At 36.7% G+C, this 13,019-nt stretch overlaps 1 protein-coding gene across 1 annotated transcript in view; it reads left to right on the forward strand.

The window, feature by feature from the left end:
• LOC124776158 (dynein axonemal heavy chain 3) overlaps nt 1-13,019 on the forward strand; it is a 1,197,897-nt gene that overhangs the window by 231,941 nt on the left and 952,937 nt on the right. Inside the window, exon 18 of the mRNA XM_047250998.1 lies at nt 11,828-12,090. Within this exon, the coding sequence (XP_047106954.1) occupies nt 11,828-12,090 (263 nt within the window). The remainder of the gene's footprint in view (nt 1-11,827; nt 12,091-13,019) is intronic.

Raw genomic sequence — 13,019 nt, forward strand, 5'->3', positions numbered from 1 at the left:
ACAGACACTTGAAGATAGACATAAAGTATCCTGAGAAAGACTACTTACAAAATTTCAAGAACCAACTTTAAATGATGAGTTTAAATCACGCACTAAGGCCCCATATGTATCATTCCATTAGGAATTGTGAGGACAAAATTAGACTAATAACAACATGTACAGAGGCATTCAAACAATCATTCTTCCCATGCTCCATTTGTGAATGGAATGGGGAAAGGCCTTAATAATTGGTACATGTTCTACACAGTGGTTTGCACAGTATGGATTTAGATGTAGGCGGAATAAAGGTGTAATGATTTTTGCCCTTGATAATAAAAGTCAGTTTCAACTGAACCGTGATTGATGTAGATACAATAAAAGACACAAAATAATCCTCACTTAGACTATGCTTTCCTGTCTAGGGTTCAGAATGGAGCTATTTAGTCGCTTCTAACAAAAGCAAAAATAGGGGAACATTTACCAGTTCAAAAGAAATTAAGAACTTTCCCTGTTAGATACTTTTTTTTAGAAATTATCAGAGCATGTAGAAGCAAGTATTCAAAACTTCTTTTGTCTGCATGGCTTGTAGAAGTGTCTTTCATGAAGCTGCTTAACAAGTATTAATGTCCTCTAAATAGGACTCAGTATATACAGAAGTAGGAACAAGTTTTCTTTGAAAAATACCATTAGACTCTAGTAAACACTTAGCAGAACTGAAGGGGCTGCAACTTTTTCCAAAGTCCCTGTGCACTTCTCAAGAGCATGTCACTGTCTGCCATCCCTACCCTACTATCCCTTCCCCTCCCTGCCACAGCCTCCTCCTTATCCCCACCCAGTCGTCTCTCCCATCATGCACTGCTGCTGCTGCTGGTAGAAATAGAAGTAGAAGTTTATTGTCTCGTAACATACAATTTCAAGCCTTTGACATAAAGTACAGGAGACTCATCAAAACACAGGAACTGGTTTACAGTTTTCCTAATAATACCAGTAATATAATATACAGTCTGAATAATTACTTTTTAACTAATTAATAATTTTTCTTCAAGAGCAACAAACTTTTAAGATTAACAGTCCTAAGTACTTATTTTCTCCTAATCAAATCTTCAGGTTGTCGTTTATGAATTCTTCTACTGAATAGTAACATTTCTGCACTTGTTTCTCATATAAGGATTTTTTCAGTGTTTCTAAATTTATGCTGAGCAATTCTCTTCCTTTCACTTTGTTATAAATATTCGTACCTGTATAATGTGGAGTCTGAGCACAAAGTTTTAAATGGTGGGTGGGCAGCATAAAATTATTTTGATTTCTAGTATTGTAATCACGTTGAAAATGATTTGCTACAAATAAATCAGTTTACTGTGTGCAAAGATAATCAGCTCATGTATGTATAGTGAGGGAACACTTAGTGTACTTAGATTTTTTAGGAGTGGGCGACATGATTTTCTTCACCCTGCATTGTGCATATTTATAATGATAGTTTTCTGAAGTTTTACTATTTGACACATATGGTTTGAGTTACCCCAAAATACAATTCCATACCTTATTATTGACTCAGAGTAGTTGTGATATACTACTTTTCTCATGCCCATACTGGTTGCATTCTACAATATTCTTATTGCAAATGCTAAGCTATTTATTTTATTTGCAAGGTACTGTATATGTGATCCTCATGATAGATTTTATCTAGTTGCATTCCTAGGAATTTCACACAGGTAGCTTCCTGCAAATCCTGGTTTCTGTGACTGACCTGAATATCATTTAATTTTGCTTGTTTTGTTTTAAACTGCATTAACTGAGTTTTTTCCATGTTTAATTTTAACCCGTTTAAATCAAACCAGGTATCTAATTTTTCTAAAGTATTTAATACAATCTGTGGAATTTGATCAGTACTGTTTCTTTCAATGGTTAAAGATGTGTCATCTGCTAATAAAAGTGAGTGATACTCAATGTTAAGTGGCAGATCATTTATGTAAAACAAAAACAGAATGGGACCTAGGGCAGAACCTTGGGGTACTCCATTTGAAATGGTTTTTCATTTTGAAGTTCCTCTCTCTGACGATATAACCACTCTTTGTCTTTGGTTGGTTAGATAGGATTTAAACCATTCTAATACTGTGCCCCTAATTCCATACTTTTCCAGTTTACAGAGTAACAAGGAATGATTCACACTATCAAAGACCTTTGATAGTTCGTACTTCCTGAAATCCGTTAGCAACTCATGTCTTCTTTGGGGCTATTTATGCTCGCAAAATGAAAACAGTGTGTAGAGCGTTATTAAAAAAAGTTATTAGCAACTTAAAAATGTTCTGTAAATCACATAGTAAAAACAAGAAGAAAAATGGAATTAAAGAGCAAATGTCCTGGCAGAAAAAGAAAAAAACCTGTAAACGGTCTACGTGAGGGATGTTGCTGAAGTTGGTGATGTTGAGAGGATTATTTAGGAGCACAATATTGATTCTCTTTATACGATGTATGTTTGACCATCAGCTGTATAATGGAAAGACGACAATGAAAATTTTGTGCCAGAAGGGGGAATGGAATGCCCATCTCCCACTTACAGTGAGCGGTCGCCTTCTGATTAAGACTATCCAAGCACACTCCACAACTATGTGTCTACAACCTGCACTCATACGTCCATCATGTACACTCCCGTATGGGAGAGACATATTAATAAACGAGTGCAGATTGTAGACACGTGCTTGACGACATACGGAAGGGAGTTTTGGATCTGGCTGTGGAGGGGGCTCGCATAGCCTAATGGTAAGGCGACCTCTTGTGATGAGCATGCGCATGTGTGTCCAAAGGAACATTGCATCTTAATTGTGAACAGCACACGCACTGTAATATCGTATTAGTGTCTTAGCGCTCATACTGAAGTCTTGGGCTCCAAATGGTTGCAAGCATACCAAAACTTCTTAGAACTGACATACGCACTTGGCACTTGCATACACAAATGTGCGCATACGCACACACACACACACACACACACACACACACACACATACACACATACATACACACAGCTTGTCTTATGTCGTTTCTTAAGAAACTGGTTTCAAAGTAAGGACACTTCTGCCTGAAAGTATAGTATTACTACTGTAAGTACTTACAGCTGGCATGCAGTGAGTTGTCTAGAGATGAGCTAATTTTATTAACAAAATTATTTATAACAGATATTGTGGTTTTCTCTTTTTGAAAACCATACTGATTTTTTGAGATTATTTAAATTTTTCTATGAAATTTTTAGTCTGTATGGTGACTACCTTCTCAAATATTTTTGATAGTGATTGAAGAAGAGAGACTGGATGACAGTTTCCCATACTTCGTTTGTGCCTTTTTTGGATAGTGGTTTAACTCTTGCATACTTCAGTGAGTGTGGAATATGATCTTCTTGATGGGACTGGTTAGCTATTGAAGTTAATGGCTGCACAATTATTCTAGAGACTGTTTTTAACACTTTTGTTGGTATCCCATCCCATCCTGCTGATGTTTTACTTTTTAGTGATAGTATCACATTTTCTATATCTTTTACAGTAGTTTTGGTATATGTACTGAAAAATTCACTTCCAAGTTGCTCACCGAAGAAGAAATTTACCTTGTCTGGGTACTCTGCTACATTGACATTAGATTTGTTTACGTTTATGAAGAATTCATTAAATAATTCAGAAATTTGAGCAGGTTTTACAATAGTTTTATCCTCTATCTTGATTTCAGAAATATCATGGCCTCTACTTGTGGCACCTGTTTCAACTTTGATCACTGACCATAATGCCTTTGATGTATTTTTGCTATCCAATATAAATCTATTATTTGCCAGTTATTTGGCTGCCTTTACAACTTTTTTAAAAATATTTTTGTAATCTTCTACATAGGTAACAAAATCAGGGCTTTTGTTATGTTTTAGTTCCCCACGTAGCTGTCTTTTTCTTGTGATCGAGATTTTTATTTCTTCAGTAATCCAGTTTACTTTATTTCCTACTTTTTTATGATGTACACTAAGGGGGACAGTTTCATTAAAAACGTGTAGGAAGTTTTCCAAGAAACTAGCAAAATTTTCAGAGCATGAAATACTATGATCTTAAGCCCACTCCACCTTATTTAATCTATGATAGAATAAGTTCACATTTTCTTTGCTGAACTGGCAGTGTGGCCTCAGTTGCCTGAGACTGCAGTCATATGTGTATGAGTTGCGTTTGTTTGAGTGTGTACATGTGTGTTTCTCGTCTAATTTCGATGAAGTACTTACTGGCCAAAAGCTATATTTGTAACAGTCTTTCCTTTGTATATATCTGCAACCCAGCTTCTCTGCTATATGATAAGTAGCAACTTTCCTATTCACAATATTGTCACAGCTTGCTATGTATCGCTCACATAGGGATCATGAGGATAAGATCAGCTTAATTACAGCATGCACAGAGTCTTTCAAACAGTCAGTATGTGTGTGTTCCTAACCGAATGGAATGGGAAGAGACCCTAATTACTGGTACAATGGGCATACCCTCTGTCATGCACTTCACAGTGGTTTGCAGAATATAGATTTAGATGTCAGTTGTGACGTTCACCTGCTTTATTTCTTTGTTGATGGTCCTCAGTGTCGACGTACTGTTTTGTTATACTGGCTGAAAAATTGGGGGCGGTAGTTCAACACTGACTACTGTAAATGATGTAGCTGACAGTTGCACAGTTGCATTTCACAGTTCTTTACTTTCACTGTTCACAACCCCCCAGTATTACACAGTTAATATGGCCAGTTCACTATTGGTTAACTTCTGATAAGCCTCATTAATAGTTTGCAGGCAAACATCAGCATACTGCTACAATAGTTTACTGCTGAATATCAATAGACAGTAAAACCACAACCACACAGTTACAGTCTTTCAAATAAATTGAACAGACACTGTCATTGTTGTAACACACGGCCTATTGGTGTTACAGTTATTTCACAGTTAAGTTGATGCATTGTTGTTGATCTAACCAATATAGGTTTCTCGTCTGAAAATTGGCCGTGGACTGACTGTCTCAGGACCAAAAATCAGGCCTTTAAATATCCTCACAATAGTAGGCACTGAAACTGTACATTGTTCAATGTTTAAGTTACAGAAATTAAAATTGAAACGTAACTCATTAAGGGGAGATGGTGGCAGAAATAATGAAAAATTTACAAATTATTTTTATTTGCTTATATGATAGTAAATATAAATGAGATTATTATCTCAATTTTTCCCCTTGAAATTTGAACTACAAATGGCATAAAAAAATTAAAATTCTAAGCAGTGTAATGCGCCAAGCCCGCTTTTCAATGTAACAAATGGAGGAAAAATTTTATTGCAGAATTTGGCCTGTGAAACTAGAAAATATAGCTTTAGAAGGCTGTGATGTTTTGTATACATAACAGCATTGTTGTAAAGAAAACTGTTAAGCCATTTTCTGGTTCAATCAGTGCGGTATAGAAGGCTGTGGAGAGTTGTAAACAAGTTTTGTGCCGTTCAGTGGAATTCGAGTGACGCTTGATTTATTGTGCCATTCTTTGTGTAAGGTTGAATCTGTTGATCCCTTTTTACAATGCCAAGGCCTGGTAAAGTATTTAAAAAATATAGTAAGTCCCATATTTCCAATATAAAGTGAAAAACTGACATTGAGGTTAGGGTCGGGCCTGCAGATGCAAACATTAGCTTGTCTCCAAGTGCATCTAAAATAAAACTTGGGACAGGGATTGTGTCAGAAGAAACAAATCATAACAGAAATACAGGTTTCAGAATTGTGGATCTGGAAATGGTGGCAGAAGCACTCAGAATAGCCTGCAAGTGCTCTGTTTGTGGAGGAAATGTGGATTTGGTTGATGATGGAAAGAGAGAAGGTTTGGTTTGCACATTGCACATTTTGTGTCAAAACTGTGATGCTGACAGACCATTCAAGACATCAAAGGTCAGTAATAGAATCTATGAAGCCAATATGAGATTTGCTTATGGACTAAGATGTATAGGGATTGGAAGAGATGGTGGAAACCTTTTATGTGGCATTATGAACATGCCTGGTCCACCCCTAAAATTTTCTGCAATGAATACTGCTCTCCTCAATGCAGATGCAGAAGTAAGTGAAGAGAGCATGAAAATGGCAGTCCTGAGGGCAATTCAAGAAAATTGTGCAGCAACGATATAGCAGTTTCCTGTGACAGTTCCTGGATGAAGAGGGGGCATACTTCACTGCATGGAGTTTCAACCATAATTAGTGTCGACACTGTAAAAGTATTAGACTTAGAGGTGATGTCTAAATATTGTTCTGCTTGCTCCTTGCACAAGAAATATATTGATGCAGGTAAAGAAACAGAATGGCAAGAAGTCCATAAAGCTGTTTGTAACAGAAATTATGCAGGCTCCAGTAGTGGGATGGAAGCTGCAGGTATGAAATTCGTTTTCCATAGATCTTTACAAAAGTATGGAGTAAGATACATACAGTATTTAGGAGATGGAGACTCTAGTGCTTTCAAGAATGGAGCTGAAAGTCAGCCCTATGGAAAAGATTGCACTATTGAGAAACTGGAGTGCTTAGGCCATATTCAGAAGAGGATGGGTGGATGACTCCGAAGACTTGTTGCAGACAATAAAGGCAAGCTACTAGAGGATGGGAAGCCACTGGGAGGTAAAAACAGACTAACAAAGAAGAGAATTGACAGCTTACAAGTCTATCATGGTACTGCAGTTAGAAGTAACCTCACAAGCTTGGACAGTATGAGGAAAGCAGTATGGGCCATTTGGTTTCATTACTTGTCGACAGACACTACACCTCAACATGGCCTCCGTTCTAATGAATGGTGCAAAGTTTTGAAAAGTAAGAAAAGTGGGGAAGCTTATACCCATAAAAATAGCCTTCCTTATGAGGTTTCAGTGGCCATTAAACCAACGTTTAGAGCACTGGCTTTACCAGAACTGCTAGAAAAATGTCTGCATGGGAAAGCACAGAACCCAAATGAAAGTTTCAATGCTCTTATTTGGAAAAGATGTCCAAAGACTGTGTTTGTTTCCAATTTGGTGGTGAAGATTTCTGCTTTAGAAGCTGCAGCAGTGTTTAATGATGGGAATGTGGTAAGACTTCACATCCTCAGCAAGTTGGGCTTTACACCTGCAGTCTTCACTGAGCAGATGCTGCAGATCATCGATAAGCAAAGAATTGCGAAGGCAGAGACTTCGGTCCAGAACATACAAAAAATTGCTAGGCAAAGGAGCAGAGAAGCTAAAAGAGCTGTAGAGGATGAGGAGGAAGAAATGGAATATGGATATGGACAGACTTAAGGTTTTCTGCTTTCAGGAACACATATATCAGAAACTACTGGAAGGATTGCAGTGAAATTTGGCACACCTATTCTTTTACTTTGAAGCAATATTTAAGTGGAACAAAATTTTAATTGAGATACTATACACAGTTTTGTGGTTGATAATATATTGAAAAGTTTGCTTGTAAAAAATGATCAAATCCAAAATATCACAGAAAATAATAGTATTAATTTACTAAAAAGTTACTGCACTTAATTGTACACCTATTAGTGTAGAATATTTTGCCATTAAAAAAATTTGCCAAATTTGCCTCGATATTATGAAAAAGTGTACCTTAAAATAATAATGCAATAAAAATTCAAAATTATCTCACTGCATTAGATTGTTATTAAAATTTATAATTTTTTTAAAAAATAGATAAGTGTGCAAAATTTCAATGAGACTGAACAAAAAACGGCAAATACATTGATGTACAAAAATATCAATGCAAGACTGCCACCGTCTCCCATTAAATTAACGGAATACGTTGAAAAATTGGTTCTTTTTAACAGTTTATTCAACCACAAAAGTTAGGCCGAATTATTTGTTTAAGTCATAAAATTAACAGATACAGTTGTGCAAACAATGCTTTTGACAAAACTGGTAATTATTTTGGAATTAATTAAGGGCTGGCTTTGCTAACATGTTTTCGATTAGAGCCAAATAAATACTTTAAGAATCCTAGCGGTGGTTCTTCCAAATACTTATAATTAGTACAGAATTTATATTTGTTTATAAGTCAGCAGTAGAATCTAAGTCATGGAACACTTAACTGATTTCACTATATAATAAAAGGTATTAACTAGGAATAGTCAAAATAAATCACAAAATTATTTACATACACAAAACTAAGCATAAAATTAGATCTTGTGCTATATTCTTTAAGACTGAGGGCCAACCTTTCTCTTTTATGAAAATGCTGGTTATATGGAAGTAAAGAAACCCCAGCTTGCTTTGTCACACAGTTTGGTGACAATTTCTTTTTCCAAATATGATAATTAACAACTGTGTAGAACTTTCCTGTGGCATGAATCCATCAAATTTGCTTATGGTATGCAATAAATTACAGGATTTTAGCAAAATTTCACTGTACCTATATATAGCTGACAACATTTATACATGACCATAACATAAGAGATTCTCAAGAACCGTGAAACAAAATGAGGCACTACAAAGAACTGAAGAGGCTCATGGTGCTTTGTACCAGGACTAGCAGTTACCCTTGAGCATAAATAAGTTAAATACATTAGTGTGCATAAAAACACAAAGAGAACCATTACTTTTAGTTTACAGAATTAATGCTCAGTGACTGGAAATGGTAAGAACTGAATGTAATATGTAGGAGTTTATATCCAGAGTGACCCAAAGTGGAACTAAATATTTGAGGAGTAAAGGAGACCAATCTCTGAAAAACAGAAGCATAGAGTCGTCGAAGGGCATTCACAAAAAGAACGAAACCTTGCTAACATTTGAACTAATCCTTTTTCTACCTAGAGTACAAACACACAAACACATATACAACTGGTTAACATGTTTACACCCCTAAACAGTGACTGCAGGCCGTGTGTGTCTGCATGTGTGTGTGTGTGTGTGTGTGTGTGTGTGTGTGTGTGTGTGTGTGTGTGTGTATTCTAACTAGAAAAATGATTACTCTGAAAGCTTGGATGGTTTGGTATTTGAAATGGCCTCTCTTCCTCCATTACTGTGGACCATGTTCTCAGCCTGTGTCCTGTTTTTTAGTTTTTCCCTACACACCCATCATGTGTAACTACTTTTCCTTAAGAGTATATTGTTTAGAAATTACAATTGTGCAGGGAAAAAACACAGTATATATTTGTTCATGAGAAGTACAATAGTAATGACAAATTACAAGAGGATATATTCAAACTATGAGTGCTAGCAGCAGAGGGCATGAAAAAAGGGGCAGAGGAGCTTGTGAATGTTCTGGTTTTATGTATGGGCTACGCAAGGATACTAGGCAAGTGAGACCTCATGTTTTGATTATAATGAGACAATAGCTATTGATCTCTTATATCAGGACTGGAGTGCTTGTACACAGGGAAGACCATAAAGCAGACATAGCAAATGGTAGTCACATAACGTGTATGGAAGCAGCCAACCTAACTGGGCGTATGAAGCACTGACATGGCAAAATAGACAAATGTGGCAGATGTAAGTCTTTCTATTTCATTCTTGGGGCTTTTCCAGTTACCTTTGTAGGTCTTCTGACATGTTTTTTCGATATACTCCTTAACACTTTTGAGTTGCGTGGTGTGATTTACTCGGATGTAGTCTTTTGAGTGCATCATTGCACTCCAAGCCACATTTGGGTTTGGTCATCAGATTGTTAATGATGTTGCCCAGAAACTTGCCTTTTGTACCAGAATATTCATATCATCATACAATATATTTAATTTCATGACTATATTCAATACAATACTTGGCAACAGCTAATTTAGTTTTTTGCTTTAGCTGGATGTGTCACTGATGTTCCGTGCATCCTTACTTGTCCATCATAATAGTCAAGATGTAAGACATGTCACATTTGCATGGTATATGGTACACATCCAGCTGTTGGAGACCTAGATCATCATTAACATTGTATTTGGTACATTAGTGATTCTTGGCTTGTATTGTGTGTCTCAGTCTCAAATTCTTTCCCAGTCATTTTTTATTTGACTGCAGTGGCCACTGAATTTGGCATGTGAGTACTCATTCCATCAGAATACTATTCATTCTTCATTGAGGCCCTTCTTGTCTGAAAGTCTTTGAGCTCTATGCACCAGAATCTTTAGCACCATATTTCTTTTTTATGGATGCTCATGGTTTGAGGTGTGGAGATGAGGGCCACTATTTATGGGTTTTCTGTATACACTGTAAGCCAGGGATCCATCCAGTGTTCTCATAACTGACATTTTGAGGAAAAGTAGCTGACCCTCTTTTTCATTCTGTAGTGAATGTTACATTGGAACAGATAGAATCTAAATTTTCCAGCAACTCTTCATTTGTTTTGTTCCACAGGGCCATACCACAAACATGTTATACACATATTGGTGGGTTTGAACTTTGTGGATTTTAAGACCTCTGCTTAAAAGTTTTCCATTTGTAGATTTGCCACAACAGATGATAATAGACTACACATCACCACGATCACCATGTCATTTGTTTGTCACAATATTTTGTATCAAACAAAAAATAAGTTGAAGTATAGAAATGCCTAAAAAGGTCAGTGAAACAATCATTGAATATTTCTCTGGCTCATTGAATATTTCCCTGGCTAATTCCAAGAATTCAGAAAGATGGACTTTTGTAAAGAGGGGGGCTACATCTAAACCAAACATAATATCAATATCCTGGAGCTACAATTGACTGACGTGCTTTACAAGGTGAGCAGTGTTATGAATGTGGTGTTCGCTCTTCTCCACATATTCAACAAGAATGAGTTTCAGGCACTTGGCCAGCCGAGAAGTATGTGAACCAAGATGACTGTCTATCAGTCTTAGAGGAATGTCTTCCTTATGTATCTTATAGTGGCCACAGTGGCACAGTTACTCATGTCCTAAGACCCTTAATGAAGATACATGGAAAGCCAGACCTATTCAGAAGAGTCATTATCTTCCTTCCAGTTTTATTTGTAGGATTGGCTTTTGTCTGTCTGTTTGCTTTCTGACATGCAGATATTTTCAACTGCATTGTGTTTGCTCATGACTGTGTCATAGAGTCAGCCAATAAGTAAGAACCTTCAGAGAGTGTAGCCAACATGTGATGAAGAATCTCATGTGAAGTGACAATGTAGCTAGTCGTCAAAATATTGTACATAAAGTGGAAACAAATCGGCTGAACACCTGTGTAAACACACCATTAAGAGTTACAGAAGACAATCAGTGATAGTAAATTCCTCTAGAAAATGACAGGGATTTTAATGCAGAAGAATGATTCTTCAGTAGGGTACTTTGGTTGCTATAAATGACAGAGATCATACATTTGTAGAACTTTCCAAATGGTATAACATGTTTGTCCTTAACATATTCTTACAGAAGAAATCAAACAAAAAATGTAGTTCACAAGGACCACATAGAATTAGAAATGAAAGTGATTACTTTATCAAAAGGAAAATTCACATGAGAGAGCCATAAAATTACATGGAGGTAGATCGGTTGGCCAGCAGGAGGCATAATTCTAAGTACAGCATATGGAGGCATGCAAAGGTATGATAAAAATTAATAAATAAAAATAAATATCTTCCTATCTTTCAGAACTGTTAGTTCATTCGTCAGGGAGACAAGGTGCGTTGGATGGAGAAAGTTAGAAAGGAGGAGCAAAATGAGAAAGTAGTACAGTTTTAGGACAAGAGGAAACAAAGAACTTAATGGTTGGGGTTAATAGTTGCCTTGCCCTCCTCATGCCCAATTCTTCAACCAACCCTCTCATCTGAGGCTAAAGTTATATTTACTGGTTTTTTTGTGCCCCAGAAATTAATTTTGAATACTATTAGTTGACTGTTTGACAAAAGTCTTGGTGTCTTTTTGTTCTTATAGTGTCAGGCAACTTGGCTTTATCTTGAGCCTATATTCAGCTCTGAAGACATTATGCGCCAAATGCCAGAAGAAGCAAGGAAGTTTAAGAAAGTTGACAAGACATGGCGAGCTATAATGGCAAATACTCTTCTTGATAAACATGTGCTAATAGCCACAGATTTCCCAGATATGCTGACACTCCTGAGAGAGAACAATCAGTTGCTTGATGAAATACAAAAAGGGCTTAATGACTATCTTGAGCAGAAGAGGCTGTACTTTGCAAGGTAGGTGTTCAAGTGTTAAATATAAGTTTATTATAAATGGTATAGTACTTGTAATAAAATCTATAAGATTTCGGTGAAGAAGGAACTGCAGTTCTTTTCCAGGAATACCCACCTGTTCATTTGTGATCCTCTTTCAGCTGTATATGGAAGTAGGAATATCTTAATGATGAAGTTAAGGAGAATTCAAGTTGTTATGCTACCAGGATAGACCAACAGTCAGGACACAATGCAAGGATGGTGGGCTAGGCATGAGGTGCATGGAGCCAGTTTCTCAGCGGTTGTAGAATCAGAAATGCAGCCATACCTACATCACACTTTACATAGGAATTACAGTAATCCCAGGCAGTGTCTCGGTGTGCTTCAACCCCAAGGAACAGTGCCATATAAGTATTACATACACCTTCCACTGCCATACACAAGTGAAGTGTCTTGCTCAGACCCAGAGAAAATTCTGGCCCTACATAAAATAGCTAATGGGATCGAAAGCTTCTGTTCTGTCTCTTGTCAACCCGTCTGGTGTGGCAATAGAAGATATCACATAGAAATATGAAGTTTTAAATTTTGCATACAAAAAATCATTAGTGCTATGGAATTGTAGACACATATTATAGTTTCACAACCACACATATTCTGTATCGAGCACATAGAAATAAGCACCCTGGTGTTGAAAATCAACTGAAAGAACTGAGAACAAATAAGTCACAAGATCTGGACAGAATCCCAATTCTGTTTTACAGAGAGTACTCTTCTGCATAGGCCATTTACTTAACTTGCGCGTATTGCAGATCTCTCACTCAGTGAAAACTCCCAGCCAACTGGAAAAAAGTGCAGGTGATTCCTGTACATAAGGTGGGTAAAAGAATGGACCTGCAAAATTAGACCAACATCCTTAACATCGAGTTTGTTGCAGAATTCTTGAACACATTCTG

This window comes from Schistocerca piceifrons, chromosome 2 (assembly GCF_021461385.2).
Source record: "Schistocerca piceifrons isolate TAMUIC-IGC-003096 chromosome 2, iqSchPice1.1, whole genome shotgun sequence".
NCBI lineage: Eukaryota > Metazoa > Arthropoda > Insecta > Orthoptera > Acrididae > Schistocerca > Schistocerca piceifrons.